The sequence below is a fragment of the Bison bison genome, unplaced genomic scaffold (genome assembly GCF_000754665.1).
Source record: "Bison bison bison isolate TAMUID 2011002044 unplaced genomic scaffold, Bison_UMD1.0 scf7180017864105, whole genome shotgun sequence".
NCBI classification, from domain to species: domain Eukaryota; kingdom Metazoa; phylum Chordata; class Mammalia; order Artiodactyla; family Bovidae; genus Bison; species Bison bison.
Window position 1 is genome coordinate 13,028,736 of NW_011494677.1, and position 23,056 is coordinate 13,051,791.

At 36.0% G+C, this 23,056-nt stretch overlaps 1 protein-coding gene across 3 annotated transcripts in view; it reads left to right on the top strand.

Moving 5' to 3' along the window:
• The window catches only part of TUSC3 (tumor suppressor candidate 3), a 213,558-nt gene that overhangs the window by 159,437 nt on the left and 31,065 nt on the right, over positions 1 to 23,056 (top strand). For all 3 annotated transcript variants that reach the window (XM_010838842.1, XM_010838841.1, XM_010838843.1), the window contains one exon: positions 22,451 to 22,514. In XM_010838842.1, coding sequence (XP_010837144.1) covers positions 22,451 to 22,514 — 64 coding nt within the window. The remainder of the gene's footprint in view (positions 1 to 22,450; positions 22,515 to 23,056) is intronic.

A 23,056-nucleotide genomic window follows, 5' to 3' on the forward strand; every position in this document is an offset into this window, starting at 1 on the left:
TGACCTGCATACAGGTTTCTCAAGAGGCAGATCAGGTGGTCTGGTATTCCCATCTCTTTCAGAATTTTCCACAGTTTATTGTGATCCACACAGTCAAAGGCTTTGGCATAGTCAATAAAGCAGAAATAGATGTTTTTCTGGAACTCTCTTGCTTTTTCCATGATCCAGTGGATGTTGGCAATTTGATCTCTGGTTCCTCTGCCTTTTCTAAAACCAGCTTGAACATCAGGAAGTTCATGGTTCACATATTGCTGAAGCCTGGCTTGGAGAATTTTGAGCATTACTTTACTAGCGTGTGAGATGAGTGCAATTGTGTGGTAGTTTGAGCATTCTTTGGGATTGCCTTTCTTTGGGATTGGAATGAAAACTGACCTTTTCCAGTCCTGTGGCCACTGCTGAGTTTTCCAAATTTGCTGGCATATTGAGTGCAGCACTTTCACAGCATCATCTTTCAGTATTTGGAATAGCTCAACTGGAATTCCATCACCTCCACTAGCTTTGTTCGTAAATATATAGTTTTACTATTAAAAATTTTAAGCCAAAGAACAATACATTAGAAGTAATGTTTTAAGAAGGGAGTTGGTTTTACAGTAGGTATCATAGGTATTTGGGGGGGAGGAGTGGTTGGTACATGGAGATGTGGAACTCCCCACATTGTCACCAGTCATTAATAATGCAAAACTAAATGTATTAGATCTTCCTGCAGCAAGAAAGCCTTAGCAATGTCTTGAAAGTAGAAAGCAGAAGTGGGGTATTTATAAGGGTCTTGGGATCTGAACTCAAATAGTTTCAGTTGGCCATTTCAAAGCAGATGGCTGATCTGAATTGCCCACAATTTTCCAAGAATAGGTTTACTGAACACCTAGAGGTGAAAATCTTCAAGTAAGCTGTTCATCCAGGTGTCCAGACTATTGTTTCTGATAAATGGATCTGTAAGAACTACTTGAAGCACAATGATGTTGTTTTTTGGTTTATAGTCTTATCTTTGCCAGGCAAAGATTTCTTTGAACTAACTACTAAGTCATGTTGACATAGATGGTCTCAGTTCTCAGAGATAAGTTAAAAGGTGGTTGTTGAATTTCAAGTTATTAAGGCTGCAGCCAAGGTAACAGTGATGTGATGAGAATGGAAGAGCCATTAGATAAGGAATCAGTATGGCATATTTGGAGTAAAAAAAAAAAAAAAAGAGAGATTCTGTTTTCAGGGTGTGATGGGGCTTATTTTTAATTTTTATAGACTTTTTATTGTGGCATTTAATTTTCAGACTTTTCTTATTGATCTTAAAGATGGAAGGAATTCTAAAGTTATCAAGGCCAGAATTCTCTGAGTAAGGAGCCCTTTTATAACATCCATATTAAATCATCATTTTTGAGCCTCTTAAACAGTTTAGATGAGAGGGAATTTGCTTTCTCATCAACAGCCAATTTTAGCTTCATTTGATGGGAAGGTATTTCTTACATTGGGTTGAAGACTGTTTCTTTGACATAGCTAATAACAGTCCTCTCCTCCCCAGGCACTGAAATCTCATAGTTAAGTGCCTACTAAGTTCTGTACGTCAGCTGAACAAATGTGAGGTGGGTATCATTCTGGACTCTTTCCAGGCAACATGCTTCCATTTCTGTCAGCTGTTGCCACAGGGCAGACATGTAAGTCCTCACTGTCCTGAGAACTGTTCTCTGCTTTGCTTTCTGTCAGTGCCACTCTTTCCAACTGCAGTGTTCAAGCTAGAATGTTATTCTTTAGACATGTCTGAACAGGGAGGAGAAATACTGATTTCTGGGTACCAGACTTACATATTTAAACAACAGCAGCAACAGAAACAGAACAAACTTTCTCAGAACTTTCTAATGATTTGATCAGATGGGTACACTCACAGCTCATTTGGTTTCAGTGTTACTAGGCATGGTTGAGAATGACAGGTAATGGGGTTCCAGAAAGGCGAGTTGAAACTACCTGTTTATGTGCGCAGTACTTGCACTGTCCCTACTTACTAAATGAAAAGAGAGTATCTTCTGTTTGCTTCATATCTGTACCATCAAATAGTGAATGGACATTTCTGTAATGAGTTGGTATAAGTAAAAACCATGCCTTTGCAAATTTCAAGAGAGAAATTTCTGAAGGAACGCCCCTTGAAAGAGTTAGTGGTTAGAGAGAGATTACAAAACATTGTCAGCAGAAGCCTGATGAATAGATGGTATTTGGATTTCTTATATATTTAAATAAATCTCTGTCCTTTTGGTGATGAACTCTTAGGCACGGAGAGACACATATGACGCATTTGTCCTTTGGAAACAGCTCTGCAAGGGTGGCAGCACTGATGCTCTTGTTATTTTTGCTCAATTCAGACCTTAGTACAGGGAAGAACTGCTGAGATTCTTGCTTGTCAATTCCCCAAATGATGGCAAACTCTCATCCTCTTTGCTTGGCTTGCTGTTGTTAGGGAAGAAAGTGTCTTTCCAAACTCTTTTTGAATTCAAGGACTTTATAGAAGAAATAGCAGGGGACACCAGCATAGCTATAAACTTTAAAGAGTTATGTGACTTGAGCTATGTGACTTAATTACTGAATATAATGCAATATAATAGAGATAAAATTCACAGGTGACTTGTACTAAACATTTAGAGAAGAGTTAACACCTATCCTTCTGAAACTCTTCCCAAAAAGCTGCAGAGGAAGGAACACTCCCAAACTCATTCTATGAGGCCACCCTCACCCTGATACCCAAACCAGACAAAGATACCACAAAAAAAGTAAATTATAGGCCAGTATCAACACAGATGCAAAAATCCTCAACAAAATACTAGCAAACTGAATCCAGTAATACATGAGAAAGATCATACACCACGATCAACTTGGATTTATCCCAGGGGTGCAAGGATTTCTCAGTATCTGCAAATCAACAAGTGTGATATGCCACATTAACAAATTGAAAAGTAAAAATCATATGATTATCTCAGTAGATATAGAAAAAGGTTTTTAAAAAACTCAACACCCATTTATGATAAAAAACTCTCCAGAAAGTGGGCATAGAGGGGACCCATCTCAGCATAATAAAGGCCATTTATAACAAACCCACAACTAACATCATTCTGAATAGTGAAAAGTTGAAAGCATTTCTTCTAAGATCCAGGAAGAAGACAAGGATGTCCATTCTTGCCACTTTTATTCAGCGTAGTTTTGAGAGTTCTAGCCACAGCAGTCAGCCTCCAGAAGGAAATAAAAGGCATTCAAAATGGAAAAGAAAAAGTAAAACTGTCACTGTTTGCAAATGACATGATACTCTATGTAGAAAATCCTAAAGACACTACCAGAAAACTACTAGAGCTCATCAATGAACTCTGTCAGACAGTGTGGTATTGGCACAGAAACAGAAATGTAGCTCAATGGAGCAGGATGAGAAGTCCAGGAATAAACTCACTCATCTATGGTCAATAACTCAGTGACAGAGAGGCAGGACTGTATGGAGAAAAGGCAGTCCCTTCAATAAACAGTGCTGCGAAGACTGGACAGCTACATAGAAAAGAATTAAATTAGAGTAATCTTTACCACCATATACAAAAATAAACTCTATATGGACTAAAGACCTAAATATAAGACCAGATACTATGTTTTCCCAGAGGAAAACATATGCAGAACACTCTTTGACATAAACTGCAGTAGTATCTTTTCAACCCATCTCTTAAGAGTAATGGAAATAAAAACAAAAATAAACAACTGGAACTTAAACTCAAAAGCTTTTATATAGCAAAGGAAACCATAAACAAAAGGAAAAGACAACTCCCAGAATGGGAGGAAATATTTGCAAACAGTTTGACCGACAAGGGATTAATCTCCAAAATTTATAAACAGCTCATGTAGCTCAACGTGAAGAAACAGCCCGATCAAAATGGGCAAAAGACCTAAATAGACATTTCTCCTAAGAAGACAAATAGATGGCCAAAAGTCACATGAAAAGAGGCTCAACACTGCTAATTATCAGAGCAATGTAAATTAACTACAATGTGGTATCACCTTACACCAGTCAGAATAACCATCATTAAAAAATCAGTAACAATAAATGCTGGACAGGATGTGGAGAAAAGGCAACCCTCCTACACTGGTGGTAAGAATATAAACCAGTGCAACTACTACATAGAACAGTGTGGAGTTTCCTTAAAAAACTAAAAATAGAGTTACTACATAATCCTACAATCCCACTCCTGGGCACATATCCAAAGAAAACCATGGTTCAAAGGGATACATGCACCCCAGTGTTCACTGCAGTGCTGTTTACAGTAGCCAAGACGTGGAAGTAACGTAAATGTCCATTGGCAGATGAATGGATAGAGAATATGTGATGTGTGCATACACACACATAAACACACACACAATGGAATATTACTCAGCCCTTAAAAACAATGAAACAATGCCATTTGCGGTACCATAGTGGGCTTGGAGATTATTAGACTGAGTGAAATAAGTCAGAGAAAGACATGGTAGCACTTACGTGCAGAATCTAAAAAAATGACACAAATGAGCTTATTTACAAAATAGAAGCAGACATCAAAAAAAAAAAAGTTATCAAAGGTGAAAGGTGAGGGGGAGGGATAAATTAGGAGTTTGGGATTGATGTATACATTTTTGTATTTTTGAAATAGATAACCAACAAGAAATACTGTGTAGCACAGGGAACTTTGCTTAAAATTCTGTAATAACCTAAATGGGAAAAGAATTTGTAAAAGAATAGACACATGTATATGTAAAACTTGCTGTATACAACTAAAGCTAACGCAACATTGCTAATCAGTTATACTCTAAAATTAAAAAAAGGTACCATACCATATACCACATATTTATGGTGTCTCTTGATGTATTATTTTATATCTGCCTCTTATTTTCATCTTAGAACCTAGTTCTATGTATTTTTTTTAATCAAAAGGTTAGTTAAAGAAGGAAAGGAAGAAAATGTTATTTCCCATGAACAGCATTTTATTTTGAGGTGCAATTTCCCCAGGAAATGGAACAAAGACCCATTATACATAATCTAGCAAAGATATTTAACTAGGTACAAAAATACTGGTTCTTAAGTAAGCTTATTAAGATGGTTTTCTGCAAACTTTATTCATTATGTTGTACTTACCAGTCAAACAGATACAGACCCATGATGAGAATACTTAAGCATTTGAAATGTCAGTAGAAGAAGGTTCCATTCTGAAATTATGTTTGCAGGAGTGGAGAAAAGATAACACTATTATCAATGTTTTTGTGGTGTACACAGTTTTACATTGCTTATATTAAAATGTGGTTTGTAATATAAAACATGTTAATGCAATGGTAAATATTTCATAACAGGAACATAAAATCATAATTACTCCTTCTGTGTGGATGACACATACATCACATTGAACTCTTGATTGTGCAGAGATCTGGTCATGAACATCTTCTTAACACCCTTCCACTGTACAACAATTTCAATACTTCACAAAACTAAAGTACTTCCAAAGAAGCATGTATTAAGCTGTCAACTGTATTTTATTCTTTATTCCATTATTTTGAGCTTTTAAATTTGGGAAATTAAGCTGCAGGTGAAGTCACAAAATTGATTCAGCCATCCAGAGCAACATTAAACAGTGATAACTAGAAGAATGCTAATCCTGATCATTGACTCATGTGAATTATATACATCCTCATCTGTTAGTGTCATTTTGGAAGTGGTACTGAATTTAGTATTTGATAAGTCATATTTCAGTTGGTTCAAAAGAAAATAGGAAGTACTCCAGATGCTAAGTGACCATACATACACTAAGATGAGAAGTCAGAAATGAAAATGATGTGTTTTAGAAGAAAGATAGCCTGACTAGAAAAGAGAGAGCAGCCAAATATTCACCCGTGTTACATTTGGAAACACTATACATAAAACTCGAGGATATGTAAAAACAGTGTAATCTATCTTGGGAGGTCAGGTAGGCAGATTTATTTACCACTGAAAAAAAGAAAGTTTTCTTTTAGTTGTATTTCTTGACAGCAATATACAGTTCTATTATTAGAGATAGCAAAGCCAACCTTGAAGCTTTTGCCCAAATCCAAGTATAACAAAATGAGAACACACTACTAGAAAAGTTATGTTTTGTGTATTTTTGACTATTTCACATATGTCTTAGCTCTTCTTTAGCAATCTGAACTTCTTACATGTATCTTATACCTTCTTCACTTTTTCTCTGAAGTCTTACATTTTGTTTTCTTCATCAGGATTTAGCTCCAGGCAAACTCACGTGAACCATCTAAATATACCATATTTAGCATAGGAAAAACTTGAGTCATGTGAAAAAGTGGATGACGATGATGATCACAATGACCAACTACCTCTGAGGTGCTAGGAAATTGACATGTTGGCCTCCTTCAGTGTCTGCAGGGCCCTTATATGAAGTCGTTTCTCTCCCATCCCCTAATTACAAGTGGTAGCTGGGACTCAGGTTAGGCAGCTCGATCGAGTAGAGTAGCAATAGAACCCAGATCTGTGTAGCCTTGATTCACCATCACTGTGATCCGTAGCATGGTGACTTACCTTCATCTTGTCACGGTTCATTAAATTTGTGGCTTCTGGATTCACCTTCCTGGAAGTGACTTACAATCGTGTCTCCTTTCTGTTCAAACGTCCTCTGTGACTTCCTTATTCCTGTAAAATTAAAATCAGGCATACTTATTTCTGCCTTTTATCCAAGGCTCCTTCTACAGGTAGTGACAGCCTGCATTTCTGGCCTCATCTCTGACTACTTTCTTCCCAGCAGCGCCATCTACAGCCTATGCTGTCCTTAGCATAGTGCTCCTATCTGCACTTTCAGGAGTGCTTCCTCTTTTCTTCTCTCATCTGTTGAAATTACACTTAAGTTTCATGTAGTTTTGATGCTGTCTTCCAAGAGGCCTTGTCTGCTTCCGCATCCTTCCTCTTTTACAGTGCTTTGTTTGCTGCCACTTATACCACTTAATTTTTTTGCTTGCTTTGTATTTCAGGTACTATGGAATTATTTAAAGTAGATTATAAACTTCTTGAAGGCAGAAACTATGATTTTCTCATTTTTATGGTATCCTATGTAGGGTCTGGTACATCCTAAGCCTAGGTAAGTAAAAAGTAAGGATGGAAATGATCTCTGATCCCGAGTCTATAGTCAGTAATCCATCTGCTTTCTAAATGACTGGAGTAAAGGGTTTCAAATCAGCAGATTTGTTGAATACTCAGAAATGCCTGTGGCAGGAGAAAGCATTTGCTGAGAGGATGAAAAAATTACTTTTGAACCTCTCAATTGTTGTTTTTCCATTTATGTCTTAGAATGGCTGTATACACCCCCAGGGTACTTGTTAAATGCAGATTCCAGAAACTAGTATCCAGAAATGTACCCTAGTAGCACAATCCCCAGTTTATTTACTTACATATCTGAGATTTTTTTAATAGAAACATTACATAAATTTAAGAAAGTGCTTAAAATTAAATGCTTTAAATCATGTGTGGCTTAGTTCACTTTTTTAATTTTAATTATTTTTTAATTGAAGGATAATTGCTTTACAGAATTTTGTTGTTTCCTGTCAAACCTCAGTATGAATCAGCCATAGATACATATATAGTCCCTCCCTTTTGAACCCCACTTCCCATCTCCCCCCCACCATCCCACTCCTCTAGGTTGATACAGAGCCCCTGTTTGAGTTTCCTGAACCATACAGCAAATTCCTGTTGGCTGTCTATTTTACATATGGTAATGTAAGTTTCCATGTTACTCTTTCCATACATCTTACCCTCTCCTCCCGAAACAGACATAGACAATACGCTTAGTTCATTTTAATGGAGAGAACACTCCTGTATAGCCAGCACCAGATCAAGAAACAGAAGGTAGCCTGCATTCCAGCAGCCAGGCCACACTCCCCTTGCTAAGTCACTTCAGTTGTGTCTGACTCTGTGCGACCCCATAGACGTCAGCCCACCAGGCTCCCTCGTATCTGGGATTCTCCAGGCAAGAACACTGGAGTGGGTTGCCATTTTCCTTATCCAATGCATGCAAGTGAAAAGTGAAAGTGAAGTCGCTCAGTCGTGTCCGACCCTCAGTGACCCCATGGACTGCAGCCTTCCAGGCTCCTCCATCCATGGGATTTTCCAGGCAAGAGTACCTGAGTGGGTTGCCATTGCCCTTATTCACTAGCTAATCTACCCCTCAGGGGTTTCCTGTGTTTTGTATACAGGAAGTTTAAGGACTTCTGCCTCAGTGCAGGCCTGCTCCTGGTACTGCCATGTAATAAGCATCACTCCCCAAACCACATCCCCCTTTTCTTTTTCCTCCCTTTGTTTTCTTGTCATCTTCCCTCCATACCAGCTTTCTCCTTCATAATAAAAATTCATAACATTTTTCTTCTGAAAAAGTTTCTACCCAGTGTTGAATCCTTAAGCCCTAAAATCACATTTTGGGGTTCTCCCCCTTCTCTTGTACGGTTCCAGAATTAGTCTACTAGGCATAGAAGATTCTGTTTATTTTCCCCCCTCAAACATTACTTGGAAGATTGAAAGGATAAAAATTGAAAAGCATGTGTGCTATTGACTGTTTCTAAACCAAAAGCTTATCGTATTGTAGCTAAGCTGGTAAAGAATTCACCTGCAATGCAGGAGACCCTGGTTTGAGTCCTGGGTTGGGAAGTTCCCCTGGAGAAGGGATAGGTTACCCACTCCAGTATTCTTGGGCTTCCCTGGTGGCTCTGATGGTAAAGAATCTGCTTGCAATGCAGGAGACCCAGGTTTGATGCCTGTGTTGGGAAGATCCCCTCCCAGGTTTTTTAGAGAATCCCCATGGATAGAGGAGCCTGGCAGACTACAGTCCATGGGGTTGCAAAGAGTTGGATGCGACTGAGCGACTAAGCACGTGTATTTTAAAGAAAAAGAAAGGTGTATATATATATATTTTTAATTACTTTAAGCATTAATTAAGGATTCAATATATATGGGATTCATATATATAAACTACATAAAATAGATAAGCAACAAGTATTTACTATATAGTGCAAGGAATTATACCTAATATCTTATAGTAACCTGTAATGGAATATAATCTGCAAACACCCTGAATCAGTATGATGTACACTTGAAACTAACACAATATTGTAAATCACCTCTCCTTCAACTAAAAAAGGACTCAGTTTTAGAGTTTGTGATAGTTTAACATTAGATAAGTATATTGCACTGGGCAGGCCTGGTTTACTAAGCAAATTAAAGCTGTAAACAGTTTTGACTGAGTTTCGTTTAGATTGCTCAATAAAATATTTCTAGGTGCACAGTATTACTTTGATTGTTATATCCTTAAAGATGATGCTAATTGCCAATATATTTTATCTTTTACTGAACAAGTTTTCCACTTTCAAAATTTTACTTGACAATTCATTATTCTGTTTGAGAATTTGTTTTTAAAATTATACCTTCCTTCTCTCCCCAGTTTGGTACAGTCAGATTGTTACTGTATTTTTAGGAACTAAAAGTAAATCATAAATACGAAAGTACAAATATATATTGCTGTGATTTGTTAAAGAAAACACTGCAGTAGCCACAATATGATATATTAATTCCATTTAAGTAGGATAAATTAGAATTGTGCAGCCATTTAAAAAAATATTTTCAAGAGGATAAAAATCTCATTAAGTTAATTTGTAGCACTTATAAATGATGCTGCTAGGACTGAATATTCTTTGTGTCATTTATACTCTTTTTGGAAAAGACCTATTTTTTGCTATATTTAAGACAATCATGTAGTAACTTCCTTGAATAAGATTAGAGGGATAAAAGACTTTTAAAGGTTGTCTAATTCACTCTGTCTTCAGGCATGATATATATATATTTTTAAACTCCTTTATTTAGAATGCCCATGCTGTCTATTCGTTCAGCACATTGGCTTCATATTTTCATTTTTTTCTCTTTAAATTCTATAACGTACTTGTTCATTTCACTTAAACTGCTCACTTGGGAACTACCTGAAACCTCATCGAAATTTTTAATAGTTCCAAATCCAAGCTTTCAGACTTGCAATTAATATCAATGAATTCAATTTCTTCTATTCTCTTATTCCTGCTTATTCTGCTGTTCCATCTTTGTCCATTTTCTTTGATTTCTCATATTTTCTGTTCTCTCACCCGCTTCCAAGGGACTTAACTGGTCCCCAAGAACACTAAGATCAACCTTTCTTCAGAATCTTCATCCACTTTTTCAACCATATCCTCCTTGTCAATACCTTTTCCTGTAAGGTCTACTATCTACTTAGTTGCCACTTGTAAGATATTTTGGAAAATCATAAATAAAGTTTGATTTAATGTATTCCACGTGGTTTATTGCTAAAATTTCTCAGTAGCACACCTCTCTCTTGGTCTTTGCAGTCATAACATGACCTAATTGACTATGTGAGGGTTGTCTCTGCCCATGATCTCAGTTCATTTCTGGTCACTCCCAGTGTCCTTCCATCTGGCTTCTGTACCCATCACTCATCTGAAAATCACACTAGTTCACCAAGGATTTCCATGTTGTTAAATACCAGATGGACATTTTTCAGTCATATAAAAAATCAGATTTGTACATAGCATTTACAAGCAATTCCTTAAAAAAACTAAAAGTAGAACTACCATATGATCCAGCAGTCCCACTCCTGGGCATATATCCAGAAGAAAACCATAATTTGAAAATATACATACACCCAGTGTTCATTGCAGCACTATTTACAATAGCCAAGACATGAAACCAACTGAAATGTCCATCGACAGTGTATAAAGAAGTGGTATATAAATACAGTTGAATATTACTCAGCTATAAGAAAATAATGAAATTATGCCATTTACAGTAACATGAATGGACCTAGAGATGGATGGTGTTAAAGGTTATCATAGTAAGCAGAGTAAGTCAGAGAAAGATGAATATCATATATACCATTCGTGTGGAATCTAATTTTTAAAAACGATAAATGAACATATTTATGAAACAGACTCGCAGACATAGAAGACAAACTTATGGTTACCAAAGGGGAAACTTGGCCAGGTGGGGATAAATCAGGAGCTTGGGATGAACATATACACACTATTATATATAAAATAGATATTCAACAAGGGCCTCCTATATAGCACAGGGAACTCTACTCATTATTCTGGGATAACCTATATAAGAAAAGAATTTTAAAAAAGGATGTGTGTGTGTGTGCATATATGTGTGTGTATATAATTGAATCACTTTGCTATACACCTGAAACTAACACTGTAGATCAATGATACTCTGATAAAGTTAAAAAAATAATATAAAAGATACTCTGATGGAAAAATAAAGAATCAGTAAAATGTCATTTCAAATTCCTCCCAGTAGTGTTGGGTTTTAGGAAAAAAGTGCTTCCTTCCTGATTATAATGAAAAACTCATGGAAGAATTTTATTATAGATATGATGGAAAGACTCTTGTTTCTGTTTATTTTTTCTAAACAATATTTCTTCGAAAATATACCTCTTTAGAACTGACATATAATTTGCATACAGAAAATTGCAAAAGTCTTAAATCTATAGTTTGAGTTTTGACTGGGCTTAGCTATCTCAATACAAAATCTGTGGGTGCCTGGTTCCCCCCCATTGTGTATTTTTGATTAAGAACAAATCTGAGTAATCTATTATGAATTAGCCAGTTTAAAAAAAAAAGCACAGTTAAAAGAAGCTTTTAGACTTTAAATCAATCATGTATACTTGCGGTGTCACAAACTCTCAATATGTGAGGCTAAGTTCACATTTTGATATTTGCAATCTCTCAGGTAAGATTTTTAAAATCTATAAAGAAAAAGCACATATTTTAAAAATGGAATTATATACCCCCCCAAAAATTTATGTGTTAAAAATTAAGTACATATAAATACACAAGAACATTTGTAATAAATTACTAACGATGGAGGGCTTCCCTGATAGCTCGGTTGGTAAAGAATCTGCCTGCAATGCAGGAGACCCTGGTTTGATTCCTGGGTGGGGAAGATCTGCTTGAGAAGGGATTGGCTACCCACCCCAGTTTTCCTGGGCTTCCCTTGTAGTTCAGCTGGTAAAGAATCCTCCTGTAATGCAGGAGACCTTGGTTCGATCCCTGGATTGGGAATACATTTTTGAAATCTCTGGAGAGATATGATTTTTTTCAATTATGTGCTTATAGTACATACTGATAACCACCAAATATCAATGTTTACTTGTTAAAATTTTTATTGGCAAAAATTTCTTAATAAAAAAATATTATTTAATGAGCCCAGTCTAAATTTGAGAAGAGTACACTGTGATTTTATTAATTTTAAATAACATTCACTCTACATAGTTGTTTAAAACATCACTTTTTCTCTAAGATATATATATATATAAAATATTTCCTGAGCTTAACTGTTCTTTATGCTATTTTGAGGAATTTAACTTCATTTGTTAGCTTCATCTAAGATGTTAAAAATACAGTTATTAATAAATGCTCTAGATTTTTAAAAAATTCCTAAATTACACTAAATATACAGAGTTTTACAATCATTTCACAGTTTAGGGTTTAAATATATATATATATATTTTTTTAGGGGATTTCATCATTTTCCATGTTTTGTATAACTTAATTCTTTTTACTTTTTTTTTTTTTAAATTTTTTATTCCTTTATTTCTCATGTGTTCCCCATCCTGAACCCTCCTCCCTCCTCGCTCCCCATACCATCCCTCTGGGTCGTCCCAGTGCACCAGCCCCAAGCATCCAGTATTGTGCATTGAACCTGGACTGGCATCTCGTTTCATACATGACATTTCACATGTTTCAATGCCATTCTCCCAAATCTTCCCACCCTCTCCCTCTCCCACAGAGTCCATAAGCCTGTTCTATACATCAATGTCTCTTTTGCTGTCTCGTACACAGGGTTATTGTTACCATCTTTCTAAATTCCATATATATGCATTAGTATACTGTATTGGTGTTTTTCCTTCTGGCTTACTTCACTCTGTATAATAGGCTCCAGTTTCATCCACCTCATTAGAACTGATTCAAATGTATTCTTTTTAATGGCTGAGTAATACTCCATTGTGTATATGTACCACGGCTTTCTTGTCCATTCATCTGCTGATGGACATCTAGGTTGCTTCCATGTCCTGGCTATTATAAACAGTGCTGCAATGAACATTGGGGTACACATGTCTCTTTCCCTTCTGGTTTCCTCAGTGTGTATGCCCAGCAGTGGGATTGCTGGATCATAAGGCAGTTCTATTTCCAGTTTTTTAAGGAATCTCCACACTGGTCTCCATAGTGGCTGTACTAGTTTGCATTCCCACCAACAGTGTAAGAGGGTTCCCTTTTCTCCACACCCTCTCCAGCATTTATTATTTGTAGACTTTTGGATCGCAGCCATTCTGACTGGTGTGAAATGGTATCTCATAGTGGTTTTGATTGGGAAATCTGGTCAACCACTTGTAAATATATTTTGTATTTAATTATTTTAAAATATGTTGAAGCAAGTATTTGAAGCCTGTTCTCTTTTTTAAAAAATTGAAATATTCTGTATTCTACAAGTAATATATCCTTTTTCCTGAGACAGTGGTATTCATGTGAGTTTTAAGTCTAGAATCCTAACATTATAAATCCATATGTGACTAAGATACAGAAGAAATGTTATAGACAGTATTATAATAGTTTAAGGGCATTAACTATTCATTACCCTGAGGCAAAGTTTTATTAAAAGAGGTAGAATTAGAGGTATTAAATCACACTAAATTTTGGTTACCCAGTAAGAATAAAGATTGCTCCTTGATATGGATCAGAAAGAAAAAAAAATGGAACAGCCTTAAGAAAACCCATACAGAGGTGAAAATGAGGACAGGATGTTTGGGGACCATAATTTTTTTGAGATATAATTTTTAATGGAAATAGTGTTAGAAAAAGTGTACTTACTGTGGCATCCCAATCATGTCTTACCTTCAAACCCCTTCCCATCCTCTGTTAATTTCCTTGTCATTTTCCACCTGTTTAAAGTTCGCTCTGACTATTCCTAATGTATCTCAACATAATCTCTATTGAAATACCCTGTTTATAGTTAACCATCTTTGGAGCCTTTTCCTTCCATTTCACACTACAGTAATTTCATCTTTTTTTTTTTTTTTAAACTTTACATAATTGTATTAGTTTTGCCAAATATCAAAATGAATCCGCCACAGGCATACATGTGTTCCCCATCCTGAACCCTCCTCCCTCCCCATACCATCCCTCTGGTTCATCTTTTATATTTCTCTAGAACTCACTGAACACATAGCTAAATTATAGAGTCCTTACTGAATACCACATAATTTAGTAGCTAATTAACTTCTGATCTGTTCACTCCAGTAGCAGTTTTCAGTAAGAAAGATACAGTTATCATCCCGATTTACAAAGAGGCAACTCAAGCACAGACTGAAATGTTGGCTTACTAATTCTAGAATGTTAAGCACACTGCCCTTATTTTGTCTGTATGGTTAGAGATCTCCATGTGCATGTTCCCATGTTTCTTTTTCAGCAAAAAAAAAAAAAAAAACACCATGTTTTTTACATGTACTTGTTTTCTCATTTTATGGAATACAGCTCTCTCACTGTTAAGTAATGACTAGATGGCTTGATTGATAAATCGATTGATTCAAAAGTGTTTGACTTTACTGCCAAGAGCTGTGGCCTCTAAGCAGTTTTAAATTTTCAAAGGTTTGTGAGCAGTAGACTGATGAAAGTGGAGATTTTGGAAGATTTAGCTAGAAATGAGAGATTGGAGACTAAAGATTAGAGTGCCCATAATCCAAGCATGATATGATAAACATCCATACACAGTCAGTTGTGTCAGTGTAATAGAAAAAAGGCAAATATAGGGTAGAAAGTGTTCACTGGCATTACAATTGATGTAGGCAGAAATGGTAAAGTTGAAACTTGGATCATTAGAAGAATGGTTGCATTATTGACAGAAGCACAGAAGTCTGGCCAAGATAAATAATTTTGTGCAGAGAATAGTGACATGTTTGAAAAACATTTGGTTTTAGAGTATTAGGACATTCAAGTGAGATATTCAAGTAGATATATCCAATTAGTGGTTACCCTACAAGATGTAACACTATAGTCCTGGCTAAGAAGGAGTCTTTCATACCAAGAGCTGTTGAATTGAAGAGTATGAATCATCTAAAGGAGAAATGTGAGAAGAGAAAGGAATGTCAACGACAAATGATGTAACTTATCTCTTCACTATTTCAATTATAGAACCATTACTAATTAAAGTACGTTACCATTTTCAGTGACCTCTTTATTTTAATAAGCCCAAATATATAAACAAGTATGTGGATTTTGTTTTGAATTGATGTAGTCTCAATTTAATGTTCCATATAGTAGTATTTTATGTTATTTGATGCTTTTGAACTGTGGTGTTGGAGAAGACTCTTGTGGAGTCCCTTGGACTGCAAGGAGATCCAACCAGTCCATTCTGAAGGAGATCAGCCCTGGGATTTCTTTGGAAGGAATGATGCTAAAGCTGAAACTCCAATACTTTGGTCACCTCATGCGAAGAGTTGACTCATTGGAAAAGACTCTGATGCTGGGAGGGATTGGGGGCAAGAGGAGAAGGGGACGACAGTGGATGAGATGGTTGGATGGCATCACTGACTCGATGGACGTGAGTCTGAGTGAACTCCGGGAGTTGGTGATGGACAGGGAGGCCTGGCGTGCTGAGATTCACGGGGTCGCAAAGAGTCGGACATGACTGAGCGACTGATCTGATCTGATCTGATAATATATTTTATTTTTATTTATATTCATTGGGCTTTTCTCCCCCTCCAGTTCCCTGCCCCCAACACACACGTGCATGTGCACAAACACCAGGCTATAAACCCCATGTGTGTGTGTTAGTCACTCAGTCGTGTCTGACTCTTTGCAACCCTGTGGACTGTAGCCCTCCATGCTCCTCTGTCCATGGGATTCTCCAGGCAAAACTACTGGAGTGGGTTGCCATTTCCTTCTCCAATAAACCCCACGAGGCCAGGGATTTTTGCTCTGTTCACTCTTATCTCAAGTGTCTAGAAATGTGCCTATCACATATTAGACATTCAATAAATATCAGCTGAACAAACAGAAATAACGATAGCCAACACTTAAGGAAGGCTCACTTCATGTCATATTTTTCTGAATGCTGTAAATTATTATAACATCCTTGATCTGCTGATGCAGAAACTGACCCACAGGTCGGTTAACACACCCCAGCCTACACAGCAGCCTGGTCTGTAACCAGATTCTCCAGCCGTCAGTGTGGTGCTTCTGTTGAAGACGATTGCTGTGTTTGGTTCTGTGAAGTCTTTATGGAAGAACCAGAAGCTGTATATTAGCCTCTAGATACAAAATACTAGTTATATACCTGGATTCACATTGTTAGTATACTGATTAAGTATGAAAGTAAATGCTACTGATTTGAAGCTTTCAAAGTAGTAAGCTTAAAGAAATAGAAAATCACACCCAAGAATTTGATGTCTCATTTGACAGATTAGCAGGCTAAACCAGGCCCAGCCGTCGTTAAACCCATTCTCAAGACTTGCAGATCCAGGGTACTGTCAGCAGTGTTAAAAGGGTCTAATATCTGAGTCCTTATCAGTGTCATTTTCATTTCTGAGACAGGTTTCATTTATCATCCCATTGTGCTATGTTTCACATCAAATGTCAAGATAAAGTCTCTAATGTCAAAGATTTAGAGGCAGTGATTTTCCAGACTTGTTCATCAGAATGCAGTGATCCTGGACATCCAGAGAAAACGGATGGCACTGAACTTTTAAAGCAGATGGTGAACTGGCATTAGGTGAACTTTAGAGAGAGTATCACTCTAAGACAATATGCGAGAAGTTTCAAGGATATGAACTAAAGGCATCTGAAGAAACTGGACTAGAAAACCCATCACAGCAGGTAGTTCCACGTGATGCAATGGGATCCAGACTTAGCAATGTTTCACTCAGGTCGCAATCAGTGAGGAAGTGACAGGGAAAAATACCAAGTGCAAACAGTGATCAGGGAATTATCTAATAGACACACTACAAGACTCATCATTAAGGAATAATTGCCTAGCATCTCAGGTGCTTTCATCCACATGAATATGCTTTCATACAGAGGAATATCAAAGACTTATCATGGGAGCATTGAGAGGGAAGATGTGAATATCCATTTTCACAGATAATCCAAAAAAGAAAAATATGAGAGACTAGGTTTCAAAAGACAGTGGTCATTTTTCTGCTTATTTTTTGTTTAAATCCATTTTATAGACTTCTCTTGATAATAACATCTTTTTTATCACCTAATAGGCCCATAAGTAACAACAACAACAAAAAATGATCTGTACAAGGAAAATGAATTAAGGAGAGGTTAAATGGCTTTCCTGGAGGAAATCATTCAATTCATCTGCAAAGTTAGAGTAGGGCAGAAAAACTATCTTCCTAGTGCATTTCTTATGCCAGTCACAGATACAAAATATTTAGTGATATGAAATGAGTGATTTTACTTTTTAACATAGAATAATGTGACTTTTAAGCTTCATGTTACATTGTATTTTGTTGTTGTTGTTCTTGTACTTTAGATTACATTTTTAACAACATGAGAATAGTAATGTTCCTTGATGATTTTTTTGTAAAAGATAAAAAGGAAAAAAGCCCATATATACTTTTACTCTATTATACTTTTCATATATATCTAATATGACAGAGTTCCCAAAACATTTGCATTGTAGATCTACATATTCAGTGTATCTCATATCAAAAGCTATTCAGTTGGATTTTAAAATGAAGAATCTAACAAGTAACTTTTCATTTTGAACTTACTACTTTAGTTACCAAAAATATTCCATGAGAGTAATTCTACTAAGCATTCCAGGTTTTCTTTCATTGATGAATAGAAGAATTGATAAGTCTAGAAATGGGCTGTCAAGAAAATATTAATTACTAAAATGTACTTAGAAGCTGAGTCACAGGACCTTTTAAGTCAACCTCTGCGGTACACTTGAAAGAAACAGTCATACTATGTTGTCATATTATTTAACCTCTCAACGTTTTGAAAGCACAGTGAATATGAGAAGCTCTCTCGTCAGTCATAGTATCGGTTTTGTTCAAAAACTAGAAAGTGCTTCTACAAGCATACGTTCTCCCCAGTAGCTGTCTCACTAGTGTCTGGGCTTTAGGGTAGTCTTACAGTCTCCTCAGAATTTTTCAGGCCTGCCTGCACTTTGGGTTCTCATTGCCTGACCTTCTAGGGAGGAGCAGTTATGATGAACTATTTCCGCATATTCTGCTTAGGATTTCCTTAGAATTGATTGGAGCTTTTTGGTTTGGTTGTTCTGTGTTGTTACTTGTTCTCTCCCGTACCTCCCCTGTTTACAGTACCTGACCTACTGATCTTAATGGTCCCTGTGAATTCAGGTAAAGCTCCTAAGGAGAGGTGTGTCTCCACTGTACTAGCGGGGCTGATGCTTTTCGTAGAGAAGAGTTTGAATAAGACCAATCATACCTACCTAGCCTGGGGAAATCCAGCACAGTGGCATTCTTTGCCATCTGGCTGTAGGTAACCATCCCTATCTATGTCTCTTATTTCAGGCAAGTCCAGAAGGACTTGGCCGAGCTATTTATTGTCTGATCTATATCACACCTGCTGCTTGGTGTCACGGCCTTGTAGGGACCAGTGCTACCTCAGAGAAGTTTATCCAGTTTGATGTATAAGAAGACAACCTCAAAGAAAGGACTGGGACTATGTAACTATCGAGAAATAGAGAAATCTTTTATTAGACTCTCAGAGGGCTAAGTACCTCAGGATTTCCACTTGTTTTGCACCAGCAGTGGTGATCCAGACACTCCCATTTGCCAACAGAAGCCTGCCCACCTGCTGCCCACTCTCACACTGTTTTTACTAAAGACGCAAGTAACTGGTTCCAAAGATCATAGTACCATACATTAGGAAGGTCACAGAATGCCTCGGAATACTTCTGTTATACTCAACACTAAATAAAAGAGTATATTTTGTCTTAACAGTTAAAGAAAATCTCTTCCTAGATGTTCGTCTTCTCACAAAGAAACTGAGAAAGAAATAATCAAGATTACTTCCTTTTAGTATTCTGGGTGCCTGAGCACACAAAGGAGACTCAGGACTATGATGTCATTACTGCATTGCTACAAACTTGTATATTTTAAAATAGCATCTTCTTTATTTAGAGTTATGTAGTTAAAAAAAAAGGATTGACTATCATATATGAAAAATGGATCCCTCACTGTACGTAGGCTTTGATCACGAAAGCAGTTGCTCTTCTACTGGCAGATCTTAAATAGCCAAGATTAAAGACACAAGTTTATTTAAGAGCAATGAGGAAACTCATTTGACTTCTTGGAAGTCCTGCCAAAGGAAATACAAGATTTTTCTCCTACATTCTGTCTTCACGTTGATAATAAATCATCATGTTTTTTTTTTGCTGTTATAGTACTTCTGTTGCAGAGTGAGAATCATATGCTAGACAGTTGAGAGATTATCGCTTAAATATTTTCTTAAATTTCATGTGTCTGCTCTTCTTGTACTGGAGGATAGTAAACAAGGTACAGAAAAAGGTGAAAGGATTCACACAGGTCATTTTTCCTGACGTATACAAGAGGGAAAGAAAATGAACAGAAATAAAGTTTACATTCCCTACTGATGAGTCCAGCTGCATGAAGAGATGGACAGGAAGAATCCACGTGATAATAAAAGATCATCACAGCAGTGTTTCCTCTAGCTATTGACAAGATCTTAGTTCATTCTGCAATTGTGTATTTTAAAATGAAAGAAAGGACCAAAAGTGCTCTTGTGGATTTGATGTTAGGCTGAAAGTGGCATTTGGATAACACCAGACAATATCAAATCTAAGTTTTTTTTTGCCATTTTCTTGGTGTCATAAAATGTTTTTTAGTCAGTCATGTCCGACTCTTTTGCAGCCCCATGGCCTATAGCCCACCAGGCTCCTCTGTCAATGGAATTTTCCAGGCAAGAATACTGGAGTGGGTTGCCATTTCCAAGTTAAATAAATATTTAGGATTAAATTTCCATGAGTTACTGACATTTCCCTTGTCAGAATTAGTAAAAATCACAGGTGGAAAGAATATAAATGAACATCATGCTTGCTGAAGTTGTAAAGGAATTACTCAGTGTTCCTTCTTCCAAAGTATTTTCAAAGTACATGCATCAGTTAAATACATATATTAAAGACTAGCTTAAAATGGTGAGCTTAGTTAGATTTTAATTGTGTTAAGCATTGCTTTAGGTAACCCTGTAAATGAAACATTCCCTCCAAGGTCAGCACTTAAGACCTCTAGAGTGCTTGTTTGTTCTTTTATTCTTGTTTTTGCTCTTCTGACTTTTATATGTGCCAGTAATGTCTCTGTCACACTCTGGTAGACAAAATGTGTTCTCACAGTTTGAATGTGTAAGCTTGTGAAAGCATTTTTTTGGATTTGTTTGTTTCATTTTGTTTGCTGTTTGTTACACTTGATATCCCCATTGCCTAAATAAGTGCATAGTATCTGCACTGTGGTTCTAATCCAAGTTCCTCGCAGTTGTCACATACATCTGGGCATCTTATTCTGTGTTGTTATAGTCAGATATTTCAGTCAGTCACATAAATGTTGATTTTTAATTCCTTTAATGGTCAACATTTAACTGTGATCACCAGTAAAAACTTTTATAAAACTTTCCACTAGGTTTTTCTTCCTGTCTTTTGCTAAGTTATTATATGATGGAAAAGGCATGGACCTTGGAGGTCAAACCCAGGTTGCTCTCCAAATTTCACCAGTTACTAGTTGTGCAATCTTAGTTCATTTCTCTAAATCTCAGTTTCCTCGTTTGGAAGACAGAATAACATCTATTTTATATAGTTATTAAGAAGATATGATGGGATAATCTATATGAAGCGTCCTGTCAAGTGTCCAGCAAATAACTAAGTATCGATAGTATAGTGAATATGAGCTCAGGATCTGAAATCACACAGACCTAATTTCAAATCTCAGATTTTACACACAGCAGATGCGAAAACTTAAGCAATTTTTCACCTCTGTTGAGCCTCAGTTACCGTATTGATTAAGTGGCTGTAATAAAAATACCTTTGTTATGACTACTAGAACTAAATGGGCTATTGCATGTAGAACTTGTGTTAAATACAAAATGAGTGCTTAATAAATAGTTGTTATTAGTACTTGGTATCATTGTATTTGGTATTATCTATGCTGCTATAGTTATTAGAATAACAAAACCTTCATTTCTGTGATATGAGAGTCTTAGTTTCTAATCAGACTTAAATAATATATAACACATTGCTTATAGTATTTGTATTGCTACACTGTTGTCAATATAGTAATATTTAATAAAATAGAAAATATATGTGACAATATTCTTCATAAGCTATAATGTAAATAAACCACACATGGCTGTTTTTAGTTGGTTTGCTTGAAGCTATTCTTTAAAAATATATCCAAATACACGTTTGAATGAGGCAGCTGCACTACAAATGATTGAGAAATTAGAGATGGAAACAAAGGTAGCTTAGACTGAAGTACCAAAGCAGTCTCTACATGAAAATACCAAGACAAAATTGATAACAATACACACAAGACTGTACATGCTTCAAAAAGATCAGAGGACTCAGTTAATCCAGTTCCTAGTTTTATGGATGAGGGGATATTGAATAATTGAGAGATTGGGTGACATACCAGGGTTAAGGACAAAAAGGAATAATGTCCTGACTTTTAGTTAAATACTTTTTCCATGAAAGCCAAACTACTGTGGGAATCAGGTTTTCAGAAGCAAAATAATCCTGCATGGAGATTTTTGTCAAATTTCTATAATTGACTGGTATCAACTAATATAGTTCTTACCAGGTATAGGAAACTATACCTTTCTCAATAGGATGAAACAATTTTAATAATTATGTTTTGAAAAAATCAGTTTAAAATAAATGCGTTTGTAAAGCTATCTCCTTAATTTAAAAACTTTGATAGTATAGAAAAGAGTCATTAACTTTTGATTGGTCATTTTTTATTTACTTTAAAGGATATAGAGTCATTAATCTTAGTTCCTCTAATCTGTGTGTTACACTATATTAAGTATATTTTACGGAGGCTCTGGAAGAATCATTACAGTTGGTGTATGTTTTTGTGGTAAACCTTTTAACAAATTATACTAAGTTTACTTCTGATAGTAGGTTGCTTTCTACAGTTGACAGTGGCATCAGCCACCAGGGCTTCTTCTGTTCTAGTTAACTGAGAATTATTTTATTCAAAAATAACTAATTATTTCATTCTAAAACCATAAATAGGAGCTTAATTCATAGCTTCATCCATTGTTAATCTTCAAGGTATAGAATTATACAAAGAAAAAGCTGCCAAAACCCTGCTTTTCCCCAGATTGTAATTTTTTGCTTCTCTGTCTTGTTTTATAGAGCTACATTCATGGGAGCAGCCAGGTCCAATTCGTGGCAGAGTCACACATTATTCTGGTACTAAGTATCCTTTAAAGTACTGATGGGTTGAGAAGAACAAAGCAGAGCTGCATGCTATCAAATTGATTTTTTTCCTAACAAATAATCAAGACTTTTGAGACATTAAATTTTAAACTTTACCATGTGACTAATTTTCCAATTCCTATGCTAACTATTTTCTCTTACCATGTAATTTTTAAAATTCTAAATCATTAATAGGTTATAATTTTCTTTTTTTTTACTGACTATTGAATTTTGAAGTATAGCTTTTGATTATCTCTGGCTAGAGTTTTTTTTTGTGATGTCTGTATGGTTTTTCCCTTTAGAATCTTAATGGGGAAGGAAAAAAAAGTGTTCTATTATATAAAAAGCAGGATAAAGAAATTATCTTAATTCCCTTAAATGTTATAGTAAATGAGAAGAGGAAGATTTAGGATAATTAGACAACTTTTTGGAACATGGAAGACTAAATGTTATGAATTAGATAATACAGTACAATTTATGGTTTAGAGGTAGAAGGGTAAAGAAGACAGCAAAATAGCAAAGAGGTACGATTCATTTCTCAAA